Source organism: Eptatretus burgeri, chromosome 16, assembly GCF_056783735.1.
Source record: "Eptatretus burgeri isolate ZD-2024b chromosome 16, Ebu_testis_v1, whole genome shotgun sequence".
Classification (NCBI taxonomy): Eukaryota; Metazoa; Chordata; class Myxini; order Myxiniformes; family Myxinidae; genus Eptatretus; species Eptatretus burgeri.
The window spans coordinates 30,375,779-30,403,487 of NC_140976.1; the positions used below are offsets into that span (position 1 = coordinate 30,375,779).

Here is a 27,709-nt window from a genome sequence, read left to right on the forward strand (position 1 = left end):
ACACCGCCCCATCCCTCTTCCTTCCACAGATATCCTATTGTCTTTGTTCCCCACTATTTTGTGCTCCCTTCTCCTGCCCATCTTGTCTCCTGCCTTGTTATATGTTTTTGTGTGTCCAAAAATAAATAAAAAATCGACTATGACTATTTTAATGGCCCAAATTAATTCCCACCGTGTTGGGTTAGGAGAAGTGTTTGGCCCAAAGCTTTCATGAACTGGCTGGCCAAGCCTGATATTTATTTGACAGGTGCAGGACTTTGTAATTTGTTTGGGGTGTTGACGATAGCTCACCGACTCTTCATGAAAGACACCGTGGGATCTCTAACTGCCACAAAATAAGGCTAACACCCGACTTAATGTCCCTCTGAGGGATACCGACTTTGAAATGCATCACCTTAGCTGGAAAGCACCAATTGTATGGTTTATAGTCGGGTCAGGAATTGAACCCATGCTAACAGTTCAAAGGTAATTATGTGCTTCCACTACTCCATCCTTTCAGATGAAAGTGTAGTTTAAGTACCATACACTTGATATACTTTGAGAGTATGGATAAATTACCGATGGGGATGGTAGTGGGACATGAATTGAGGGGGTGGGGAAGTGAATGAAGAACACAAAGGGTGGGAGAGTGGATGAGAGAGAAGGGAAAAGGAGGTTGGAAGGATATGGGAGAAACGGTGTGCACCTTTGTTTTTCTCTCTCCACAAAAGCAAGGTTCATGGAAGTGCAAGGTTAGATTGACAAGGGTGTGGTGGAGCAACAATTTGGCACAACGATCAAGGGATTGGAAGAGAGAGAGAGAGAGAGAGAGAGAGAGAGAGAGAGAGAGAGAGAGAGAGAGAGAGAGAGAGAGAGAGAGAGAGAGAGAGAGAGAGAGAGAGAGAGAGAGAGATAGATAGATAGATAGATAGATAGATAGATAGATAGATGGAGAGATGGAGACCATGAAACCAGCAAGTAAGGGGGTTGGGTTAGGAAGAGTTGATGGGGGCAGCAAATATCATGTATCAGAATGGGGGATGTACAGAAGAGAGGAAGGGGAGTCAAAAATTCTGCCATTTTGTATACATAATGTGTATCTCAGTTTTTGCAGGATTGTGTTAAAAATGTATTTCCAAAGCACTCAATTCATGCTTAAATGGTGACCCTGTTAAGAACATTTTGGGCATGCTTTATAGGTTTACAAATGGTGCTTGTTTTCCCATAGGTAGGTTTATTAGTTTTTCCTATGTTGTGGAATTGGAGTCCAAGAGGCGCACACCCCGAGCAACACTGACAGGAGGAGTCAGCAGGAGAGAAGAATTCCTGAAGAATGTTCTTTACAAACATTGTTTAACTCAACAAGTTGCATTGGTAAGGAAATAAGCATCCGTGTGTTGCTTCGTTTTCAGGAAAGTACTGAGTAGTTTTGTTTCTGTCATTTTTCACACAATTATAGTTCGTTTGGAAAATTGAAAAACAATGTTGAAAATCAAAAACAGAACTATGATGAAAGCAAAACAAAGGATTATACTTTGCTGTTGCACGTGAAGGGGTCTCAAAGCTTTAGATTCACACATGGACATTCATGTAAGAGCATTGTAAGATGAAGAATGAACAAACACAGACAGTACATTCATCTTTTTAGCAAAAACCCTCTTAGCGACATTGCAATCAACTCATGGGTGTCTAATGATACATCTGCACCCATGCAAGCTACCTCCTATTCCTGCCAATGTCCATGTATCCCTCTATCCCCAATGCTTCGAGGTACTATCTCACTCAGATTTGTACCTATCTATTGTTTCTCCTGCCATTATCTTTCCAGGGAGACCATTTCATGTATTCATTGAAAGAGCCCTACCTTTAGTTCAGAAATCACGGATGAAAACTGAACATTGCACTGGAGAAACCTCAGTAGCAGTATTCTCTTCTAATTTGTTATTTTAACATGAAGTTCTTCCTGGGAAACCACAGCCGAGAGATGACCCAGCCAATAAGTGTCAAATCACGTCAAAAGCCCAATTATCCTTTTATTTCAACCCTTTTGCCACAAATGTTCCCCCATAATTAGGCAAAGGCACTTCGTTTTAAAAAAATTTTTAAGGCACCTTTATGTGTGTACAGCATGGTACAACAAAATGATTACAGTTAATTATGGGTGCAAATGCAATAATTGTTCAATTGGGGCTCATTTTTGCCAAGTGGGGGAAACTAAACCATGTACATTCACTGTGTCCTAACTTTATTTACTCCCCACCGCCACCCAACTCCCCCCTCCAAATGACTGTGGCCTGATTGTTGCCGAAAGTGGCCCATTATCGGGCACTTTGGCCAGTTTTTTGCTTTTAGGGGAAGCACCGGTATGCGAGTGCACTCGGTAACCTTCGACCTTTATTCGAACGAGTTCTGGATTCAATCGACGCACGTGCTATTAAGAGGAAGCTCTTCTGAGCAAATTCTGCACGTTATTATCCTTGTCTGTTCATTTTCGTGATGGTACAATCATTTATATACAAGCTAGCAGAAAACTTCTTATCTTTTGCAGGCTTCTAGATTGTACTAACATTTCGAGCTTTCTATTTTAATGCCGCAATAAGAAGGATGTAATGTAATTTTACAGCCCTCGAATAATACCTTTTAAGGTAATACGCCGGTAGATACACCCACCGATCCTATCATGCTTTGTTTGCTGAACCAGGACAGCTTTTCCTGTAAATGTTAATTTAGGCCAGGGTTCCCCAAAGGGGGGGGAGGGGTGCGAATTAAAAAAACTGGTGTTTTATTGTCCCAGAAATACAGGGGGCCCAGAAAGAGGGGGTCCTAGATACCCCACCCCCCCCCCCCCGAGAAAATTTGAAATTATAGGCTTCAATTCAATAATTTCCTGCATTTTAGAGACTATTTGGAATTGGAATATCTCACGGGCTTTGGAAATTCTCAACTGTCTTTTCAAGAGAAAGAAACAAACAATCCATCATCACATTTACATCTGCATTTCTATTGTTACAGATTTACTAATTGTGATTATACTGAGATTCATCAAACGTTCTTTGTTATCTTTAGCATGTCCATCCACAATCGTCTGCAATTTATATGTACTTGGGTAAATTTCCCTTGACTTTGAACATGATTATCGCCGCCACCAAAGGTGGATGGAGGTTGTTTTCACTTGTCTGTTTGTTTGTCCGTTTGTCTGTGAACAGGATATCTCAAAAGCTTGTGGATGGATTTGGACAAAATTTGGTGGACAGGTTGGGTGTGATGAGGACGAAATGATTCCATTTTGTTGAAGATCTGAATCCGGATCCAGCCTGAATACTTTGGAGAAATAATGTTCTATCCACAGATTCCGGCCTTGGTAGCTCCTGCGGTTATTCTGATTGCCATGCTGAAATTGTTGAATTGAATAATTATTGTTGTTGCTGTCGTTTTCTTTGTTGCTGAATTGTCGGTGCTGAGTTCCCTTTGGAAATCAACAAAAATTACATGACGACGATTGCAGATGTTTTATTTTAACATCTGAAGACACTGTGGGGTAACACTCAGAAAGGTACTTAACGAAAATCTCAACACTTAATCCACAAAGCGCTTTAGCATTTCATAAGTCGTAACACTGCACATCCGTTTTACGCTGATTCTACGGTCGGCGTTTATTCTGATTTGAAGTGTCTGGATTTGCGGGCAGCTAAATGACTTTGTGATCACAATGTACTTCACTTGTATGTTTCTCTTCTTTCTCTCTGCTGTTGCTTTTGTATTGTTGTGTTCTGATCCATTCAGTGTACAAGTACTAGCTCTTACATGAGCCTTAACTATGTATACAATTTTTTTAACGTATGTTGCATATTGCAATGATTAGCCTCGCCCGTTTTCAAAGGGACGGGAGAGGCTATCATTTAAGGGATGGGAAGAGGCTATCAATGGCTTTGTCTCAGTGAGTATGTGAGTCCACATGTAGATTTACTTTAATAAATAGTCCTGTGCAAAAGGCTTAGGCCAACTTGAAAATATACATTTTAGCTCGCCTGTTCCAAGAACAGAGAGCTATAGCGATACCGCCGGCGTGAGCGTGAGCGTCAGTGAAAATGTTAAAGTTTTTGGTGCAAGTTATTTCCTTTCCAATGTTTTTATCTACCACACTATTTTTTACTGATTACAATATACAAATACATATATTGCTTTAAAATTATTTGGATCAGACTTCACTGCAATGCTTTATAAAAATATTATTAGACTAGTCTTTTAAAAACGATAAATGTATAAACAGGCGAGCATTGGGTGGCTTTGACACCACTTTGGTTATTCTAGCATTGGCATATTTTGATCAATAAAAGGTATTTATCATGATCATGTTTTATTAAAGAAACAAAAATGAAATGTATTTACAATATTAAAATAGTAAATTTAAATATTTGTTGTGACCACCTTTTCATGCAAAACACCGCATACCTGTTTTGGAATGCTTTCCGGCAATTTCTGAAGAAATTCTTTTCGGAGGTTTTCCATGTGTTCTGCAATGTTTCCGATAATTCGTCCTTTGATTTTGGTTGTTTTTCGTTTTTCTTCCTCCAAGTAATCCAAAAGTCTTCGGCCACCACATTTTTTTTCACTAATTTCTAATTCCTCTCTTGCAGGTAATATAAACCCATACCAGGCCCAAGATATCAAACTCGACGAGACTCAAAATAAGAGTTCTATACTAAGGCAATTCCCAAAGAGAAATATCCCACAAAGCAGGTCTTTCCAAATGTGCCATTCAAGTAACATTGCAGAAGGATGAGACCAGAGAAGTTAAAGATAGAAAATGGATTGGAAGGCCAAATAAACTCATCAAAAGAGAGGAGCAACACTTAAGCAATATATAAACACAATCAAGTGCTGAACTCACACAATAACTGTTGCAGACAGCAGGGTTCAAGTAGACTCATCCCCTGGCATAAGGTCTCATCAAAAATGGTCTCCATGTGCGAATTGCTGCCAAAAAGTCATTTCTGCATAAAGGTAGCAAAGTCAAAAGACTGAAATATGCCCAAGAATATCAGCATTGGGAGACTAATCAGTGGGGATGGTTGTTTGGAGTGACGAGTCAAAGTTTGAAATTTTTGGAACAAAGAGAAGGCAGTATGTCAGAAGGATGGTTGGTGAGAAGTATAAGGATATGTATATACAGTCTAATGTGAAGCATGGTGGAAGCTCTGTTCAGATTTGTCGATGTATTTCTGCTGCTGGTGTTAGTGATTTGGTGGGAATTGAAGGAACAACGAATAGTGACAAGTGCAAGCAGATTCTAATCCACCATGGTATCCCGTCAAGGAGGAGGCTAATTGGCGACAAACCAAAACACAGTACAAATGTCGTTAAAACATATTTAGAAGAAAAGCAGAGTCAGGAATGCTACAATATTAGAATGGACCCCTCAAAGTTATGACCTTAACATCATAGAAGCTGTCTGGGATTATTTGGACAAGAAGAAAAACAAAATCGACCAAAATCAAACGATGAATTATGGGGAATATTGCAGAATTCATGGAACAACCTCTTGATGGAATCTCCAGAAATTCCAGGAAATAATTCCCAAATGGATATCTGCTGTTTTGCATGAAAAATGTAGTCACACCAAATATTGAAAATAAATGTATTCTTTTCTTTTGACATCCACTTAATGTGGTGACATGAGACTTTTTCCAGTGTTCATAATTGGGCATAGTATTAACCAAATCAACGTCACTCGGGCTTGTGTCCTTCATGATGATGGTGTGAAGGGTTGTTAAATTATTCCTCTGGGGTTCCTCAGGCCTCGAGTAGGACTTGCTTTGCTGGTTCTTCATGGTGCATCATATGACCTTCAAGGCAAAGGCAGTGTTGCCTGACAATGCCAGAGATACGGAGAAGAGAACCATACAAATCTCTGTTGATTATATGGTCTCGCTGAGAAATGTTCAGGACTTTCGCAAAGCCATCAGGTGTAGGTACTGTACCCTACAATGGTTTCTCCAGTGCTTGAATCAAAGTCCAGGATTCACACCCATAGGGAAGGATTGACTGAACAGTAGTTTTGAAGATCCTCAGCTCGATGTGTCTTCAGTTTGACATGCATACATACTTTGCATGTGGCAGGTCTACAAGAGCTGTGAGTTGTTGTTGCTGGTGTTGTTGTTGGGGTTTTTCGTAGGGGTCGATTTTTGAAATCTGCATCCATTGGTCGGACAGCTGCCAGACCACCCCCACATTGGTCGTTTCACTGCACCCACCATGGCACCCAGACCAAATGATATGGCTGCCATCTTGGTTTTCTGGTGAGCCTAACACATTTGGCATGTAGGCCTCTGCTGATTATACACTATCCGGATTTGTTGCATCAGATTTACATTGGTTTTGCTTGTGTCGAGTCTAAATCACGATGAGTAACTCCAAAAAATCTAATCATATGTTGAATAATAGTTAGGTTTTATCAAGCGTTATGTCACATAAATTACTAAAAAAAGAAAAATGGCATTACATAGTTTTGAGCAGCAAAATATTGGGGTTAAACCATCCGCGACTGTATGATGAATCAGCTCGTTCTGTTATAACAATGGCGGAGGCTGACATGGATGACAGGTGTCCAGTTAATATTTTAATAGCACATTAAATGTGTGTTTCCGAATCACGCCGTTCATCTTCAAGAGTGCTTTAAAAGCACGCTTTCCCAATCGGACCGTTACCGGATTTTGTCGCAGCCTTTTGACCACAATCCAGTCATTCTTGTTTCAGCATCAAGTATCAGTCCAATAGACTTAGCAGCAGTTTCTACCCTTGGGAAGTAAAAGTTCAGCTTAATATGCCAGACAAGAGCATTATGTCATTGGGAAACTCCAGGTCACAAATGTTCTGGAGCTGGATGACTGTGACCAGAGAGAGAGAGAGAGAGAGAGAGAGAGAGAGAGAGAGAGAGAGAGAGAGAGAGAGAGAGAGAGAGAGAGAGAGAGAGAGAGAGAGAGAGAGAGAGAGAGAGAGAGAGAGAGAGAGAGAGAGAGAGAGAGAGAGAGAGAGAGAGAGAGAGAGAGAGAGAGAGAGAGAGAGATATATATATATATATATATATATATATATATATATATATATATATACACACATACCTTCCTAGTCTTCCATCACAGTTCTTCGGGCAAAGTCCAAGGCAATGGTAAACCGGTAAAGAGAGAGCAGGTCACCTTGGAGAACTCCAGCGTTGATTTGGAAAGTTGCAGTCTCTCCTTCAGGAGTTGATACCGCTGCAGAGATATCTTCATACACGATTTGTTTGGCCTTAACAATCGACTCAGCAATGCCATATGTGTGGAGAATTTGGAAACGTTTATTCCCATCTACCGAATCGAAGGCATTAATATTGTATTGCTTAATGTATTAATATTGTAAAATACGATTCATATTTGTTTCTTTGATTAAAACTCTCTTCTTCTTTCGGCTGCTCCCATTAGGCGTCGCCACAGCGGATCATCCGTATGATCCGCTTTGTGATTTGGCACACGTTTTACGCCGGATGCCCTTCCTGACGCAACCCTGGTCGCCTCTTACGACACAGGGATATGGTACACCAATTTTGGTTATGGATATGGTACACCAGTATACTGGTACTCATTTCGCCGACCTCGGAAGGATGACAGGCTGAGTCAACCCCTTGGTGTATTAATTCAGTGGCCGAACGGGGCTTGAACTCAGGATCTTTTGGATCCCAAGCCGCTACCCTAACCACGATGCCAACAGGCTTGTTTCTTTGATTAAAACATGATCATTAAAACTCATTTTATTTATCAAAATATTCCAATGTGACAATTTCTGTTTTCTTTTTTTAAGGCAGCCTAAGACTTTTCCACACTATTGTACATCGTTAATTTCTCAGCTGTACTGCGATACCCCGGCGATACTCTGCCAGTTAAAAGTGAGTGAGGCCGTGCTGGTCCTCAGATCTACCGTAGTTCCATGAGGCTCTGCATTGCTCGATGCTGTCTCGTTGATGAGTTTGAGTGAGAATTATGGATGAACCTTTCGCAATTTAGGAAGTTCTCTTTCAGGTGTTTTGTGTTGCAATTATTCAATTGTTTTCTTCACGTTTTCCACAAAAATGTAGCTCTTTTATTTATTTTTTTCTTCTTTTTTATCTGCAGAATTGCAAAGAGAAGGATGTAGTAAATCCCATCATCATCACCGTTGAATTCTTTCTTCCCAAGAAAGTCAATACCCCTGGTGGAGATCCACAATTCATCATGAATTATCTGCTCGGCCAGCGCATCACTCAGAAGGTACGGCTGATCTGCAGGATTATTGAGCAAAATTCTCACCATCTCACCTGGTTGAACCTTAAAGTTCTTTCTCTGGGGCAATGAGGGGCAGAGAGGGAGGGAGGTGATCCTTGATGTGTAAACAGATTTTAAAATATCAGAAAAAAGAGATAAAAAAAACATAGCTCAGAGTGAAGCATGTTGGATTGAGGGGGTTTCGGTGATGACAGCACTGATATTTCATTGTTCCCATTCCCAGCTCAATTTTGAGAAAGATTGTGGCGATGACAATGTTTGTATACCGGATCTCTCCCTCACTGCCCGACCAACCATGTAAGTATGTGACACATTTTCCATTTTGGATAATTTTTTCTACCGTACGTCATATCCCACTGTCATGGTTTCATGTTTAAATAAACAAGGTTCAAAAGTCGGGTTTAGGTTAAACCACAGAGACATAAATGGTCACACTGATTCTCCCACACCTTATTTTTTTAGCTTGGTGTTGGCTTAACGGTTAAGGTGGCTGGCTTAAGACCTTAGGATCTTGAGTTTCAGACCCAACCATTGAATTAACACCAGATGGGTTGACTCAGCTTGCCATCCTTCTGAGGTTGGCAAAATGAGTACCAGCTTACTGCTAATGGGCACTGCATCAGCAGCACAGCTGTGCTTACAGAAAATTGTGCAGCCAGCAGCTACAGGCTGCATATGAAACAACAACAGAAACAACAATCTTTGTAACTGCCATTTGTACAGGCAACTACTTTATTTTAATTAAATCGGTGGATAAATGTTGTATTTTCAGGAGTGAGGTAAGGTGAGGGTGAGATTTCCTTCCCTCCCCCTCCACGCCACCTCTCCCTCCCCCACCCCCATCAATATCCATAGTCCACTGTCTTTTTTGTTAAGTCTACTGAACATTTAAAACTTGAAATTCTGTGCCATACGATTATTCATCGAGCCGTCTGATACAAATTTCCTGGATACATAATACTGAACACGAAGCCATGACTGAGTAGGTTAAATAAATCTTGCTTCACATTACTCGAATAGTTGTTTAAACAAACAAAGCAGGGAAAAAGAAACCTTTCCTGCTCCTTGAATATAATCTTCAGAACAGCAATTATCCTTCGTGTGCAAGTGAAAAATGAATAAATAAAAATCCTGCTCCAAATTGCACAGGAGAGGTAAGAGGTCGGAGAGACATCTATAATCAGATGTGTATGACAAGGCATTCAGGCAAATGAGCGAAAGAGCAATTCATTCATTCACGTGCGCAGTCCCTGGCTGGTGGTGTGAAACAATTCTGGGGGTGCACTTGTCGCACGAGTGCGGAGCTCCCAATATAATCGTGCAGGTATTTCTAATTAGAACATGGCACTGGCACATCGAACATGGTACCGGGCATAGTGGCGTGCGCCTGTAATCCGGCTACTTGGAGGCTTGGGTTGGAGGATCACTTGAAGACGGGAGCTCTGCACTGGGCCGCGCTATGAGAGGGTGTAGGGCAGCCCGGAATCATGGCGAAACCCAATCCTTATCCCTGTGTCGTAAGAGGCGACCAGGGTTGCGTCAGGAAGGGCATCCGGCATAAAACCTATGCCAAATCAGTATGCGGATCATAACGGATGATCCGCTGTGGCGACCCCTCACGGGAGCAGCCGAAAGACTAACAACAACTGGCACATCGAACATGGTCCTGTCTTGCTCTGATGCTCTGCCAGAAGGCAGGTTCAGGGCTGCCAAGGCAGTCTCATGGCAAGGGTTACACTATGTGGTTTGCCATTGCCTTCCCAGTGGTCAGTCAGGGAAGGAATTTGTAATTTGTTCAGGGTGTCAGTGATAAGTCATCGACTCTTCATGGAAGGCACCGTCGGATCTTTTGATTATTATTATCGAGGATAATATATTTATGTAGTTTATGATCTACAGGTGGCAATAAGGAAATGCATTACAATATCCGTTTGCATCTTCTTTTGTTCTTTGCTATTCCAGATACGGTTTTTTCCAAGTAATCATCTCGAGATTTTTTTTTATTTTATTTTACCAATTTGCTCACTAACATACTTGTTAACTCTTTTTAAGAATATTACTGAACCTGCATTCTGTTCTATTTTTATGCCATATTAGTCAATGAACGTTCCTTTCAGTGAAACATCCTGTGGTATGTGCTCGCAGGATATCCTAAAGGTATGCACACCTACCGTCGGTTCGAATTCCGGCCCAACTAAACTGCTACCCCTGGAACAAATCATTCGTTCTTGCTCTAATATATGGGGGGGGGGTACTGTATCAGTGGTACAGCTGTGTCCTCCCTCCCCCCCCTTTTTCCACGTAAATGATGATATCCACAGCCATGCATTGCATATGAAAGAAGAAGTATCCTGCGGTATCGTAGTCATTAAAATGAGTGCGTTGACCTCCAAGCGTTCCAGTTCTGAGTTCAATTCTCAACAAAAGAAGAGCAATCAGTATTACACGTCGCCCCCACGTCATCTCCTATATCATACGTCAAATGATGCATCATTTAATCCAACGCATGATGCGTTATGCACCTAATTATGATATAATCTGATGATTTTAAAGTCACCTGTCTGGAACTTTTGGGGTCGCAGTCTTGTGGAAACTTCACCTTTTTTTAATGTCATTGGCTTGTGTTCCATTCCTGCAGAGACACACTCATCCTGGGTCACGATCAAGTCCTGAGCATGAACTTCACTGTTCGTAACAAAGGCGAGGACAGCTTTTTCACCGTATTGCACATCGTGTACCCATCGCTGTTCTACTTCAAGGAGGTCAACAGCCGCGTGTTCTCCATCACATCTATTTGCAACACACGAGTCCACTTTGAGTTAACAATTAATTTGTTTAGGGAAGCATGTGAAGGTGCCTTATGCGTCCCACTCGCTAAAGGAATATGTTTCTCAAAGCTTGGGTTTTGGTTTGATTGGCAAGAAATTTGCACTTTGTTTCCTTCAACTACTCATTTGCATGACAATATTTCACGTGGGCAGAAAACATGATGTGACTTATGTAATTGCTTTGGTGCTTTTTTCCCCCCTTTTTTTTGTTCGGTCTCAGACGGATGATGGGATCAAATGCGGAATTCCCGAGAAAGATACAACGAAGGAGCTCGTAAACCTCAAGTGCGATGTAAATTACCCTGTGTTCAAGAAATCAATCAAGGTATTGTGCAATGGTAACCGGCCACTTGTGATGCCTTGTTGTTTTTTTTTTCTCTTTTTTCCAAATGGAAACAAAGCAAAAAAATTAGTCAAAATGCAAGTGGTGATAATACTATTTTGTTGAATAACTCATTTTTGCTTTCAGTTTTCATTCAAGATTCAATTCGAAGTCGGTGTCATCAAATATTATTTGTCATCCATTGCTATCCAAGCCAACGTCAGCAGGTAACCTATCATCACTGATTAACTGACTGCTAATAAATAATTACTAAGGGTGAAATACACAAGTCGGAAAAGAAAAATGAAAAAAAAAATGTCGGGATGAAATCCAAAAACAACAACCAAACAAGGTAGGAATGATACCGCAACATGGCACCAAAATCCTTTTACGGATTGTCATCACGATATCTTTTTGACATTTTTGTCATAGGTGTCTGTCTGGCCAGAGTAACAATTGTATGAAGATTTCTATGTGAGAGGTAGTTGTAGATTTGTAGTGAGGGTTGGTGTAATTGCGGAATATATTTGTTGTGGGCTGGCAATATGGCGGAGAGGTATGCACACTCGCCTCTTATTATTGATGGTTGTGTTAGTAGTACCATGTTGGAAATTGTGGTTCGTTTGTCAAGTGGAAATCATGTGTTGAAGTACTTCGGTTCTTGCATTTATTATATTCAAATCACAATGTGTATGAAATAATATCAGTGACACGGGTGATGCTGTAGGTCAACGTGGATGCATCTACTATGCGGTTGCATCACCATTACAGTGTACTAAACATGCAGAGGTGAGTAATATGTACATAAAACAAGTCAGAAAAAAACATTTAAAAAAATTAAAAAACATGCAGGGAGGAAATCCCCCAAAAATACCGAAACAGGAATGACACCACAATCCTTACACGTATAGCCATCACATCTTTTGACATTTTTGTCATAGGTGAAATTAATAACAATTGTATAAGGTGTATCGTAACAATTGTTATAGGTAGTTGTGAATTTGTAGTGTGGGTTGATGTAATTGTGTATTTTATTTGTTGTGGGATTGAGAAAGAAAAATGTCAAAAGATGTCGTGATGGCAATCCATAAAAGGATTGTGGTGTTGTGTTGTGGTGTCTTTCTGACATTGTTGTTCCTTTCTAACTTGTTTGGTTGTTTTTTGGGGGGGTTGGATTCTATCCACACAATGTTTTTTTTTCTGACTTGTTTAACTCAATTTTCCCGCTCGAGATGTCAATGACGTCAGCATCCAGAAAATTATTTTGAGGGGCGTTTACAGCGGGAACACACCGACCCACATTGCCCTCAACAATATATCTTGTACAAGACCCTTCCATAGTTCCCTTAATTAACTCGTCCAATATTACCGTCCCTTCTCACTCCACTCAGACATTCAGCGACCCTGTTGTGTTTCAGTTTTGGAGTCACCTATCTATTTTGTACGCAAGCATGGCACAATTTTTCTTTACCCTCTCTTCTTTCTCTGCTCCTTCCCTTTGGATTCTATCCCCAAACTCGTATATCATCCCGATCACCTTTCGCTTCTCCTACGTATCCTACATTCTCTTCTCTTCCTCAATTTACTCCCTACTTATATGTACACAATAAAAAAGATACCTCCATTCCTATCTCTTGTGTCGTATACTTAGCCAATGATCCGGACCACAGGAGTGAGATAACAGCCTTTATTCAATCTACCCTTTCCCTCTCTCCATGCTGCATTCTCTGCCCCTTTATGAACATCCTCTCGTATCCATAATCACAAGCGCATTTACATCGTCGATGTGAAAACGGACCACAAAAAACACTACCCTCTTCCCTTCTGTTCCATTTTTCAATGCTGGCATTTCCAATTTCCTACCTCCCCACCCCTCCCTACCCTGTGTATGTGAATAGATGCCTCATAAAGGAGTCACATGATCACATCTATTTACATAAGGAGGAAGTACTGCACAATTTCCTTTAACAATGGAATGCATAACGGAATATGGAAAGGTGAATTTAGAATTTCTCTTTTCAATAACCGGTATGACCTCCTGTGAACCTCAATGAAAGCATCAGCAAACCATTCTAGGCCCTCCATTTTCCATCATATTATTACTCATTTTGTTGTACCTTACAATCCATGGCCTTGCAATCCATGACAGAGACTTTACGGGAGAGTTTCTCTCTCTCTGCGCGTGCAGAAATGGTGTTCAACCGGTTGTGGTGTATTGTGATTAAGAATTATTTTTAAAAATCCGAGGAATTTTATTTTTGTTATGGTGTGGGTACAACACACAAGAGACAATGTCGCTTCCTTCCATTGGAATTATTGTTATTGCTTCAGCCATTACTGTGCTTGGCTGGACTGCATTAATCAACAGTTCCATCAATGAACAATTTGGCGATTTTGCGATCTCTCGATATGGGACTTTAACAATGCATTCTGGCACCTTTTTCATTCTTGGTAGTTATGAAAAGGTTTGAGAATAAAAGAAATGGCTTTTAAAGGCTGATAAATTTACTCCGCAGTCGCTTTTCAGCATAACATTTTGTACATATGCCTGGTGTTGGCTTAATGGTTCGGGTGATGGGCTTGGGATCTGATGATGCTGAGTTCAAATCCCACTTGGCTGTTGAATTAATACCAGGTGGGGTTGACTCTGCCTGTCATCCTTCTGAGGTTGGCAAAATGAGTGCCAGCTTGCTGGTAGCCTGTGTCGGAGTGGTGACCCACCCAGGATTGTGCCCAATAGCCAAGGAGACTGCTTCAGCAGCACCAATGCTCTGCCCAGAATATGGTCCCAATGTATGGCTGGATTTTGTACAAGTGATGGGGTGGCCATTTTTTCCATCCTGCCTTCCCTCCATATGGAGTACTACTGTACGCCATGATATATATATATATATATATATATATATATATATATATATATATATATATATATATATATATATATATATATTTGCGCCCGCCGGCGTGCGAACGGCCACGTAACTCGAATCGCGGCATGTCGCCCACCGGACGGACAATTCTGTCATGACCCTCCGTGGAACTACCGCCAGGAGCTAGTCACGGGTGGGTCTTTCGACTACACCACAATCGTGCCAATCGGCCCCCCGCGTGGGATAGGGTTGTTCGCCAAACTCGATCAACCTAAGTACCCACGCGGAGGGTAGACCAGGCGATCGCACCTCGCCGCAGGTCGACTCCGGACACGGGCCACTTAAGCGACCCGTTCCGTACTATCGGGATAACCAAGCGGTGTTATCGTCGGCCTCGACGGTTCCGATTAATTATCGGGCGTATTAAGCCCACGACCAACCCTTTATGTGAAGCAAGATGGAGATTCAATTAAAGAAAAGACGAAGCGAAACGGGAAAACAGTTCAACATAATGCACATTTATTCCGCGGCACGCGGAGAGCACACATATACAATTAAACAGAATGCACCTACAGCAATTGCAACAAAAGAAACACAACAATGTAGATCTACAACCGACTACGCGTGCACACGGCAACACTTAAACAGTTTTACTTTACAGACGGCACCAACAACACATTTACTCAAAAGCAAAAGAAAAGGGCCACCCTCAAAGACAAGGGGGCAGACGGGGCCTGTGGGCCAATATTTGCGCGGGACCTGAAAGAGTGGTCAGGTCCGCGAGACCGGATGGATCCTACCCGTGTCTTTGTGATGAGCCGCAAATGTGGCGGTGCGGCGGTGCCCCGACTTCGTGCTCCTTCGCGGGTTTCGTTGGCACTGCTTGGAGTGGAGTGGGAACTATCGCACTATCCCTTTTCTATCCCTTTTCTTTTCTAGAGGTGGGAACTATCCCTTTTCGCACTATCTCAGCGAGGGGGGAAAAGGGGGGGAATTGTTGATGCTCTGGGGAAAGAGTATAGCTGGCTTGCTTGGGTCCCGCGGCGAGCGATTCCACCGCGAGCTCGTCGCCGACCACCGTCTTCCTTGCCTCGGACCCAAACTACTCGGTCTCTTCCCCAATTCTCCTCAGCCGACTGCAGCAAACCACCTGTACGCCCTCGCCTCCCGACTCCACTCCGCGCTCCAACCCGATTCTGCCCTAAAACTCTCTTCGCCCTTCCAAGGCCGACTCCCCACTCCTCCAAGGTCCAGGCTTCCTCTCTCTGCAGCTCCCCGACAGACTACCAGCTCCACTCGGCTCTCCGACCTCTCCAGACTGACTCGACTCCAATTCGCTCGGCGCTTTATAGGCCGGCAGGAGAACCCATATGCAAATTTCTGGATCAGAACGAGCTCGGGGGTGGAGCCACGCTCGCCCATTGGACGGAGGAAAAGGGGCGTGAGTCTCCCCTGATCCTCGAATTTGCATATCTCGATTCTACACTGACGCGCCTGGAGGCGGGGCCAAACCGCCCCGCGCTTGCTGATTGGACGGATCAGAAGTGGGCGTGTAGCATTCCTGATCCGAATTCTCCTCGGAAAGGCCGCATTTTGCACTCGCGGCTCGGCGCGCGTCTTGCACGAGTCCAGGACAGCCTGACGCTCGGTGCTCACAAGTGGTGCGGGAATGGCGGTAGAAGGAGGAGAGGTGAAGGTGGTGGAGGGTTTATGGTGGTGGTTTATGGCCATGGTGCCGTTTAGAATGGCGGTGATGCGATGTTTGCGGGAGCGAGTTGTGAAGGTAAAGATCGTGGCTGTTCGCGTTGTTGTGAAGCGGCGTTGTGGTTGGTGGTTGTTGTGTGATGGCGGTTGAGACGTGGTTGGTTCAAAATAAAGATAGAACAGAAAAACGACTATCTCAAAGCGTCGCAGCCCGAATGAATCACATAAATTCCCTCTAAACAATGGGTTTGGGGCTAACTACACATGCACTTACAGAGATATCTCACCTATGGGACCTGCATGGTGATTTGCGAATTTCCTCCACCGCAACTATATATATATATATATATATATATATATATATATATATATATATATATATATATATATATATATATATATATATATTGTTATGATTGTGGGGGTAGACGGAAGAATCTAATAGGGAATATAGCATTGTGTGGAGTTGCTTGGTCCGTGGACAAGTAAGAGGAATCTTGATGTGAGTCAGTAGGGGACCTGTAAGCTTAAGTGTTATGTGTCACCACACGAGGGGTGGTGCAGTGTTAATTAGCCTCGGGAGTAAGAATAAGTTTCCCAGTATGTGATTACCCTCTGTGATGTTTCCCCATGTTTTATATTTAATGATCGGCAATAAAGGTGGGAACGCGTCCCTGAAACCACAACAAATGGGCAGAAAGTCCCGCCTTCAAAGGTTGACAACAAGCGAAGTCACACCCCTGAGGGATGATTGATGGGCGTGACGTCAGAAGCTAGCCGAGCAGGAGTAGCCCTGCCTTCCCGGGTTTGGTGCAAGCAGACCACACCCTGGAGGTGGAGGATATCTCTGCTTGATAAAAGAGAAAGGTGTGGCTGGCGCATTGTGAGAGGCTTCCGACTACTGTATAGGACAATATATCGGCATGATCGTAATAAAAGAAAAGAGAGGTTGTGCATTTTTATGAGGAAGAAGGAGTTGGCTTGCACATTTTGTGGAGAGCCATAATCAGAGTGGAGGAACGAGGTGCATTGTTTGGAGAGGCGAGAGCGGTGGTTGAGTGCACGCCGAGGAGGATAACATGGCTATTGAATTTGTGTTGAGGCGATTTGGCTCGCGTGGTGAAGTAAGACTCTGGCCTTTTGGTTCTGGTTGGGTGGATGAGAACGATCGGAGCACACAAAGCCATTACACTGGGGCTTTGAGCCTTGATGTGGAGTGCCGCTCGCGGATTGTCTGGCGTGCATTCGTCGCGCTACAAGAGAAACGCCTCAATTCCAGTTCCACAAGGATTCGCTCTGGGCCAAGCTAAGTCAAGGAATAGTTTGGAGGGAAGGTTTTTCTTTTCATTTTGTGTCCATTTTGTCTGTATTTGAGTTTGTGTGGGAGGCGCCAAAACTGTCGGATTTATTTACATTATTATTGTCATTACCTTCTGAGTTATTGTCCGTTGTAAATATTCATTTATTTTCATTAAATGTATTCCTTTTAAGACAATGTAGCATTGTGCTGTCCTGGTACAGCGCCCCTGTGTTGTGTTCCTCCTGGGTGGATCATCTCTCCGCTATTACACCCCGTTAACACATGCCCATTGATTTCCAAGTCTCGGTTGTAGCCTTCAAGGGAGACGTTTTGCCATCCATCCTGGTGGGGTTTAAACCCACTGGACACGACAATATATATATATATATATATATATATATATATATATATGTATATGTATATATACATATTGTTGCGAATTCGCGCCCGCCGGCGTGCGGATGGCCACGTGACTCGAATCGCGGCACGTCACCCACCGGACGGACAATTCAGTCGTGACCTTCTCGGACCAACGCCGGGAGCTAGTCACGGGTGGGGGTTTAACCCCACCACGATCGTGCCAATTGCCCACCCGCGCAGGATATGGTTGCTCGCCAAATTCGATCTACCTAAGTACCTGCGCGAATGGTCGACTGGGCGATCGCACCACGTCACAGGCCGACTCCGGACACGAACCGCTTAAGCGGTCCGTTCCGTGCTGCAGTGATAACCGAGCGGTGTTATCGTCGGCCTCGACGGTTCCGATTAATTATCGGGCGTATTAAGCCCACTACCAACCCTTTATGTGAAGCAAGATGGAGATTCAATTAAAGAAAAGACGAAGCGAAATGGGAAAACAGTTCAACATAATGCACATTTATTCCGCGGCACGCGGAGAGCACACATATACAATTAAACAGAATGCACCTACAGCAATTGCAACAAAAGAAACACAACAATGCAGATCTACAACCGACTACGCGTGCACACGGCAACACTTAAACAGTTTTACTTTACAGACGGCGCCAACACACATTAACTCAAAAGCAAAGGAGAAAGCCACCCTCATAGACAAGGGGGCAGACGGGGCCCGTGGGCCTTTATGGCGTGGGACTTGGCAGACTGAACGAGTCCCACGAGACCGTTGCAGGTTACCTGCACCCTCGCGGTGCGATGGTGGGCGAGCTCTCTCCGGCGCTCCTTGTACGAACGCACAGGTCCGCGCGACACAGCTGGCAGAGCGGCGCCTCCAGTCCGCGTCCCTCCGCGACGTCCGGACTCTCCACCGACTGCAAGCTCCAACGAGCGGGTCACTCTACGGACCGCTTCTCCAAGACCCAGACGGGCAGAAGACCATGAACCGCCGACTGACACTGATACTCTCACCGACCGCCCTGACCTGACCTCCTCTGGCCTGACTTTCTCAGCGGCGCCTCCGTAAGCCCTTTTATTTCCCGGGCACCCCGACCTCCCTTCGCGGCACGCGGGGGGGGGGGGGGATATTCCACCAGAGAAATCGGGGCGGGAGTTGAGTTCCAACCGTTATTCTTGTTTACCAGGGAAATTGGGGTGGGAGTTGAGTTCCAACCGTCATTCTTGTTTACCAGGGAAATTGGGGTGGGAGTTGAGTTCCAACCGTCATTCTTGTTTACCAGAGAAATCGGGATGGTAGTTGAGTTCCAACCGTCATTCTTGTTTACCAGAGAAATCGGGGTGGGAGTTGTTGTTCCCCTTTTGTGTGCGTGGAGATGTTGACGGTTGCTAGCGGAGTGGTGAGGATGGCGTGGTTGTTGAGAGGCAGGTGTGGTTGTGGTTGTTGTGAAGTGGCGTTGTGGTTGGTGGTTGTTTTGAAGCGGCGTTGTGGTTGGTGGTTGTTGTGTGATGGCGGTTGAGACGTGGTTGGTTCAAAATAAAGATAGAACAGAAAAACGGCTCTCTCAAAACGTCGCAGCCCGAATGAATCACATAAATTCCCTCCAGACAACGGATTTGGGGCTAACTACACATGTACTTAGTGATATCTCACCTACGGGCCCTTCATGGTGTAATGCGAATTTCCACAGCCGTAACACTATATATATATATATATATATATATATATATATATATATATATATATATGTATATATATATATTTATATATATATGTATATATATATATAATTATATATATATGTATATATATATGTATATATGTATGTATATATGTATATATGTATATATATATATATATATATATATATATATATGTATATATATATGTATATATGTATATATATATATATATATATATATATATATATATATATATATATATATATATATATATATATATATATATATATTACATTCCAAAATATGTATTATGTTAAACTCTGCAGGAGGTGCATAACCTTAATAGTGGGGCAACTGAGCATAACAATTGTGCATTTTGTGAGGAAAGCACCAAATTTGGCACACTTGTAGCCTATCATATTATGAACAGATTTGGATATTGGGCCATCTCAAAATTTTTGATGGCAGTGGAAAATGGCTGCCACAGCCATCAGCGGCTGAATTTGAGATGGCCCAATATCCAAATCTGTTCATAATATGATAGGCTACAAGTGTGCCAAATTTGGTGCTTTCCTCACAAAATGCACAATTGTTATGCTATGTTTAGCTAAGTTGCCCCACTATAATGCTGAGATCGTCCGCTCTAAGTCTGGGAGGTCGGCGGTTTTAACCCCGGCAGTCTCATTCCAAAGACTTTAAAAATGGTATGCGCTGCTTCCTTGTTTGACGCTCAGCATTAAAAAGAAGGTATGCACAAACATTCATAGGTTGAAATCCATTGCTCAAGCTTTGATGGGCCAAATGGCCTCCTCTTGCGTTGAAGTTCATTGCAAGGTAACTCATATTATAACCACCATCTGCCCTCTCATCTCAGCAAATAAAATGTCTCAAATGCCATAAAGTTCTCATCTGCTCCAACCTGATGGAGGAGGATTAAGTAGCCCATCTTAACAGCTATTTGTATTGGCCCGTGCACCGATAATGTCTTGTGAGTCTCCATTGGTTGAGGAATCAAAGAAGGTACTCTGTTCAGACTATTCCCCCTGATTATTAAAACCTCAAGGCTTTTATGAGCGGATCATATGGGACCAAACCCTGGGTCTTATGAACAGAAGTGTTTTGGGAATGAAAGGCATGGTGTTCTGCGCACAATGGCCTGAGACGTTTGGACTGTTTCATCTCACCAGTCTGCACGATAGTCTTTAATTAGTCCCTCTCCCCTCATGCTACCTCCTCCCAAACCCCTACTTCCCCCTTCCTCCTCTTCTCTCCCACATTCTCCTCACTCCCACCCCCCTGCCGGAGTGTTTAGTGACGTTTGGTGAGGTGTCTCTTACCCCAATCCCCCCTCCCACACTCTTCCCCCTTTCGTAGCTTGCCACCCTCCTCGCTCCCACCTCTAAGTCACCCCCTCCTCTTTCCCTTCCCTCTGTCCTCTCTGACCCCCCACCCCTCCCCTCTCTCTACCTTCCTTCCATCTTCTCTCCTTTCCCTCCCTCCTCTCTCTCCCCTCTCCCTCCCTCTCTCCCTCCCTCACCCTTAATATTCCCCTTCAGCGAAGCGACCGGTTATATTGGCCAGTGGATAATAAATACCATGCGTATTCACATCAGCCTCAAATCTCACGAAAAGAAACCACAGCTAAGACACAGAGATTATGCTGAAAATCTCGCACAGCACGAAATATCCCCAATGATATTTGCAGAGGTCATGCTTTTGTTTTTGACAAATATAGTTTCAGGGGCTTCATATTTGAATATAATTAAAATAAAGTACTTGTATTTGAGTATCATAAAGCGAGATTTTGTTTTCCATGATATTTAGAGGTTCCTTTATAAATCCTGAGGTTCACAAGGAAACAATAGCTTGTGGCTTCCTGGTCGCTGTTATCTCTTGGCAGAATGCTATTTAAAATGTACCAAATGCAATGTGTTCATTTAAGATATTTTCTCTTATTCACGGTGACATATTGTGGCTGAGGCCAAAGGAGGCCTCTCTGAAAGTGTGGCTTGTGAAGCTTCTCTCAAAGCCAGTTTTGCGAGGCCTCTCTGAAAGTGGGTCTCATGATGCTGCTGTGAAAGTAGGTTTCACAAAGTCACTTTGAAAGTGGGTGTCATGAAGCCTCTCTGAAAGTGGATTTCTTGGGGCTTTGCTTTAAGTAAAGTGGGTCTTGTGAGGCCTCCATTGAAGTAAAGTTGGTCTCCTGATGCCTCCCTTAAAGTAAAGAGTCTCTCGTGGGGCCACTTTAAAGTATAGTGGGTCACGTGAGGTCTCCCTGAAAATATAGTGTCTCATGAGACCTCCTTCCATGTAAAGTACTGTAGGTCTCCCAAATCCTTGCCTAAAGTAAAGTGGGTCTTGCGAAGCCTCCCTTCAAGTGAAGTGGGTCTTGCGAAGCCTCCCTTAAAGTGAAGTGGGTCTTGCGAGGTCTCTTTAAAAGTGGGTGTCAAATGAGAGTTAATAAAGAAATAAACTATTATTATATTTCAGCATTTGAATGGTTCGGGGATAGATTGTACTCACCCAATTTTGTCTTGTACTTCTTGCCTTTCCAGTGACGATGAATTGCCCAAAACTCTATTCAACAATAATGCGAATGCTGTGGTCCGTGTGTTGTACACCATCAATACCGTACTCAAAGGGTAAGAGATTCCTCCATGACAAAAACACGATGATGTGAAAAAATTTCCCATTTTTGATGAGAGTAACTCTTATGAAATGTATCCTGTTCCAACCCTGCCATAACTACCTGCTGAAGGAATGTGCAGAGCCACGTGTCTCTGAACAGGACAGAGAAGAACGACCAGGTCTTGTGGTTTTATTTCAAGGTATGTGTAAAACACAGGGTTATTGGTTTATAAAACTAAGGCCGTATTCATTGTTGAAGTGAACTTTTTATATGCATGAACAAGGCTCATGGAAGTCCACAAAATGGAAGCCCCAACAGCAGAGTAGAAGTGAGAGTGAGATCAAGGGGGCGGGGAGATGGACATATATGCCTGGTGTTGGCTCAGTGGTTAGGGTGGTGGCTTGGGATCCTCGGGTCCTGAGTTCAAGCCTCGTTTCCCGCTGAATTAATTCACCAGGGCCCAGGGGGTTGACTCAGCCTGCCATCCTTCTGAGGTCGGCAAAATGAGTACCAGCTTGCTGAGATTACTGTCATTCGAGTATGCTGCGTCGGAGTGGCGACCCATCCAGGATTGTACCCAATAGCCAAGGAGACTGCTTCGGCAGCACCGACGCTCTGCACAGAGTATGGTCCCAATGGGGGGATGGGAGAAGGACACATGGGGGTGAACAAGCAGCATATAAGCTGAATGAAGCACAACAAGAAAAGGAAGGAGAAGGTGGGGGATGAAACAGAAAAGGAACAAACCAATTGACAATGAAAAGGGATGAGGGGGAAGGAAAAAAATTCACAATCTCCTGGAATAGGTTGCTTTGGTTTGCCAGATGGTCCTTTTGAAAAGACATGGTGAGTGTGTGGGATTTGTCGGATTGAAAGAAATATTCCAAGTGTCGGACCAGCTCCTTATTCTATCAAGGTTTGCATTGAGGAAAGAGGGTGCTGCCTGACTATCTGAAGAATGAGAAATGATACAGCAGAGGATGGAATTATCAGAAAAGAGATAGGCAGGATTGTCCAGACAACCAGAAAGGTCATTGATGAAGATGAGGAGCAAGACTGGGCCCAAAACGCTGCCTCGGGACACTAAAATATTGACAGAGAGAGGAGATGAGAGGAGCTATACTCTGAATTTACGAGCTATACTCTGAATATTGTGGTGAAGGAAGTCAGGGAGCCATGATAGGAGGTGGCCTTGGATGTCACAGGGAGAGAGTTTGGAGATCGTGGTGGGGTGCCAGACTTCATCAAATATTCAAAATATGTCCAGAGAGATGGCCTTGATCTCATGTCTGAGACTGAGGGCTTCCATCCATTGTTGAAAGAATAGAAGTAGAATAACTGGGTCTGCAACCAAACTGATGATCTGAGACCATACCATTGGAGAAATGGAAAGATTTGATGTGAACTGCAATGATAGATTCCATGATCTTGCTTATAATTGGAAGCAAGCTAATTAATAGGTCTGTAGTTAATAGAATCCATTTTTCACCGTGTTTGTGTCTTGCAATGATGTTGTCGGCTAACTTCGAGGCAGACGGCAACTGCCTTAGATAGAATGATTGAGTGAACAGAGCAGAAAAACGATGAGCAAGAGCTGCAGAGCAGGGGTTTTTTTTAGGACACGTGTAGCACTGATGCCATCTTGGTCTGTCGCAGAATCGGAGTTGAGGTTTACCAGAAACCTCTCCACCTTCTTAAGTGTGGAAGACAGTATCCAGGAGTAGTTGGGTATGAAAGGGTAGGGTAGGTGTCGGGAGTACGGTTTTGGGTATACAATATTTGGAAGCAAACACAGAATTGAGGCATTCTGCCTTCTCACAACCATAGTCAGCTGTGGTGCCATTTGAAGTGAGGAAAGGGATGTAGGTGGAGTGGACTTGAGAGACAGACTTGACAAGGTGCCACCATGTCTTTGAAGAAGGAGTCAGGTTTGAGAGTTGAGCCTTGAGGTTGGCCAGATGTTATTTTCTGCCTTTTCTGAGAGTGGACATGTAGCTGTTCCAGGCTTTATGGAATGATTTGAGCTTGCCTTCGGTCGGATTTACCTTTCATGAAGAGAGGGCTAGTTATTTGAATGCAACTGTCTCACCACAGGATTCTGTAAAGCAGGGGTGAGAGGATCAGTATGGTAACTGCAGATGAGATGGTATAAATCTGTACATAAGGGAAACCAAGCTTGTTGGGGTTTTCATTAATATCATGAGAGGTGGAAATGAAAGACCATTCTTGACATCAGATGGCAGCTTGCAGTCCCTGCCAGCCAGCTTGGGTGAACCGTCAGAATCTTCAGCACTGAATTGGCTCTGACAATATAGCCAGAGAGATGTTGGCTTCCACAAGCACATTGTTAGATTCACTTGATGGAGCAGAAGAGGAATGGAGACATTTGTGGGGAAATTCCTCATAACTAAGTACAGAAGGGAAGACGTGCCATTCAGAGAGATCTGGGTCAGAGGTTTCACTGATTGGGTGAGGCCTAGAGACTTACAGACGTCATTTGCTGCAATACCATGGGTGGTTGAAGAGGTACCAACACCCAGCTAATTGGAATGGTGACTGTTGAAATCACCAGATATGAGGACGAGAGAGTTGGAATGAGTGGTTATAAGATGGTCCGTATTGGAAGACATGGAGTTGTAAATACAGTCGTCCCTGTTATGAGGTCGAAACAAAACACAGACCAACAGGAGGTGGTTGCAAAGGGGAAAGTATAGCCAAAGCTACTCGTGGTGGTTAGGAGGGGTAGTACACAGACTGTGGGAAATGGAGTTATTGACATAAACTGCAACTTCACCATCAGAACGGGGTTCAGGCCTGTCAAACTGAAAAAGACAACACCCAGGGAGAGACATCGAGGAATCGGGGACATCCTGTGGGAAGAAGCATTCTGTATGTCAGATAATGTCGGGTTTACCAGTGACAGCTTGGATTCAGTGATCTGTCAAATTGGAGTGAACACCTCGGATATTGGAGGTCCAGAAAGTTTGGGATGGGAAGGAAATGTTGTCAGACAGGGGGGAAGAGGGGAGCTGTGGTGGAGTGTGAAGAGGGGAGGCATGAGGATGTGGAATGGGACATGGGGTGATCATGGAGGGGGCAGGATGCTGGGGAAGCAGAGAGAGAGAGAGCGGGACACTTGGTGAGCCAGAAATTGGGGAAGCAGAGAGGGGGCAGGATGCCGGGGAAGCGGAGTGGGAGCGGGACGCTGTGGAAGCGGAGAGGGAGCGGGATGCTGTGGAAACGGAGAGGGAGCGGGATGCTGTGGAAACGGAGAGGGAGCGGGACGCTGTGGAAACGGAGAGGGAGCGGGACGCTGTGGAAACGGAGAGGGAGCGGGACGCTGTGGAGGCGGAAAGGGAGCGGGACGCTGTAGAGGCGGAGAGGGAGCAGGACGCTGTGGAAGAGTAGAGGGAGCGAAACGCTGTGGAAGAGTAGAGGGAGCGGGACGCTGTGGAAGAGTAGAAGGAGCGGGACGCTGTGGAAGAGTAGAAGGAGCGGGACGCTGTGGAAGAGTAGAGGGAGCGGGACGCTGTGGAAGCGGAGAGGGAGCGGGACGCTGTGGAGGCAGAGAGGGAGCGGGACGCTGTGGAAGTGGAGAGGGAGCGGGACGCTGTGGAAGTGGAGAGGGAGCGGGACGCTGTGGAAGTGGAGAGGGAGCGGGACTCTGTGGAAGTGGAGAGAGAGCGGGACTCTATGGAAGTGGAGAGAGAGCGGGACTCTGTGGAAGTGGAGAGGGAGCGGGACGCTGTGGAGGCGGAGAGGGAGCGGGACGCTGTGGAAGTGGAGAGGGAGCGGGATGCTGTGGAAGTGGAGAGGGAGCGGGACGCTGTGGAAGTGGAGAGGGAGCGGGACTCTGTGGAAGTGGAGAGAGAGCGGGACTCTATGGAAGTGGAGAGAGAGCGGGACTCTGTGGAAGTGGAGAGGGAGCGGGACGCTGTGGAAGTGGAGAGAGCGGGACGCTGTGGAGGCGGAGAGGGAGCGGGACGCTGTGGAAGTAGAGAGGGAGTGGGACGCTGTGGAAGTGGAGAGGGAGCGGGACGCTGTGGAAGTGGAGAGGGAGCGGGACGCTGTGGAAGTGGAGAGGGAGCGGGACGCTGTGGAAGTGGAGAGAGAGCGGGACTCTGTGGAAGGGGAGAGAGAGCGGGATGCTGTTTCAGGTCAGACACCCAACCCTGATTGTCAAGTCCGCCAGATCAGATCTGTGACTTGCTACGGGTATGATATAAAACTCGTACTAACCTGTTCAGGGTCGAGTGTCGGTGACTAAACCGGGTCCCCCCACCAGGTTCCCCTGATATGGATGGTGTATGGACATGAACACCCAACAGGATTAAATACAAAACCTGCCAAAAGGCAGAGGAGCTCCTTGTGAGCCAATGGCCATCCATTTCTGTTGCCAACTGTGTCTGCAGACATCCTCCTGCAGTTGGTTAACTTCCCAGGTTGGTGGCAGATTTGCATTCTGGCCACCACAAAACACTTCATCCACAAAACACACTGCAGTGTGTGTCGGGGTGGTGCTGAAGTGTCATCCACCAGATGGCGGTCTCCTCGGGTTAACTTGAGGCGGTCCCCTTTGGGTGGGTGCCTGGAATGTCCCATGCCAAAGAGATGGAGATAGGCCAGGCATTTGCCTGAGGGATGATCAGACGGAGGCCCCTGGAGTACCGGTGGAAAGCGGACGGAGCGACACGCTGTAGTGCATGCTCCCAATGTATGTATGTATGTATATATATATATATATATATGTTAGGATGTGATTTCCCCACAATGTAATGCCCCAATTACACGGAAAATGTGACCACTACTATTGGAATGGGAGTTTCGTAATCATCCCTGATGAATTCTTGTCTCATCATCTTTTGATTTTCATCTCTTTGGACCAATCAATGTACGTCTGTGTGGCATTAAATTTGCGAATTATGAAGACGTCAAAGTAAGTGTTTTGTCATGGCTTGATCCATCCTAACCATTTTCATGTGGATGGCATTGAGGCATGACCTCATCGACTGGCCTTAGCATATACATCCTACTGGCGACTACGTTGAGAAACAGTTGAAGTTACATCAATCAGCTTGTACTTCCTGATTCCCAAGAAAGAAGTTCACATCGACCTTGAGGTCTTTGTGAAGTAGAACACTTTGAGGTTTCTGCAGAGGGCACGAGTTTAGCTTGGTGGAAAGTTGAATTAATCAAGTATTTATTTTATATCACTTCGATTTCATTTGATGTGCTGTTCTATATCATAATACCAACTTTTTTTTCTTCTGTTTACACTCTAACAACCACAAGAATATAATTGTAAGATACTTGATTTGTGTGTGTGTGTGTGTGTGTGTGTGTGTGTGTGTGTGTGTGTGTGTGTGTGTGTGTGTGTGTGTGTGTGTGTGTGTGTGTGTGTGTGTGTGTTTGTACCCGTATGTGTGTTTATTTATATATATATATATATATATATATATATATATATATATATATATATATATACAGCTCTTGAAAAAATTAAGAGACCACTGCAAAATTATTAGTTTTTCTGGTTTTACTATTTATAGGTATGTGTTTGAGTAAAATGAACATTATTTTTTTTTTGTTTCATTCTATAAACTACTGACAACATTTTTCCCAAATTCCGAATAAAAATAGTCATTTAGAGCATTTATTTGCAGAAAATGACAACTGGTCAAAATAACAACAAAGATTCAGTGTTTTCAGACCTCAAATAATA

General features: G+C 44.1%; 1 protein-coding gene and 1 long non-coding RNA gene across 9 annotated transcripts in view; one reads left to right on the top strand and one right to left on the bottom strand.

Moving 5' to 3' along the window:
• Positions 1-11,017, bottom strand: part of LOC147010808 (uncharacterized) — a 46,292-nt gene extending 35,275 nt beyond the window's left edge. The window contains exons 1-2 of one of the 6 annotated variants that reach the window (XR_015052169.1): positions 10,879-11,017; positions 4,871-4,973 (exon numbers count right to left, since the gene is read on the bottom strand). This is a non-coding gene — a long non-coding RNA (uncharacterized LOC147010808). Of the gene's footprint in view, positions 1-4,870; positions 4,974-7,100; positions 7,539-10,836 lie in introns of those variants that run through there. The other 5 variants (XR_015052168.1, XR_015052170.1, XR_015052167.1 and 2 more) reach the window with 5 other exon arrangements.
• The window catches only part of LOC147010807 (integrin alpha-M-like), a 174,630-nt gene that overhangs the window by 95,953 nt on the left and 50,968 nt on the right, over positions 1-27,709 (top strand). For all 3 annotated transcript variants that reach the window (XR_015052164.1, XM_085858811.1, XM_085858812.1), the window contains 8 exons: positions 1,208-1,353; positions 8,130-8,264; positions 8,503-8,576; positions 10,918-11,041; positions 11,328-11,432; positions 11,577-11,656; positions 21,914-22,000; positions 22,117-22,186. Coding sequence is in view for 2 of the 3 variants with exons in the window: in XM_085858811.1 (XP_085714937.1) it covers positions 1,208-1,353; positions 8,130-8,264; positions 8,503-8,576; positions 10,918-11,041; positions 11,328-11,432; positions 11,577-11,656; positions 21,914-22,000; positions 22,117-22,186 (821 nt within the window). In the remaining variant the exon portion in view is untranslated. The remainder of the gene's footprint in view (positions 1-1,207; positions 1,354-8,129; positions 8,265-8,502; positions 8,577-10,917; positions 11,042-11,327; positions 11,433-11,576; positions 11,657-21,913; positions 22,001-22,116; positions 22,187-27,709) is intronic.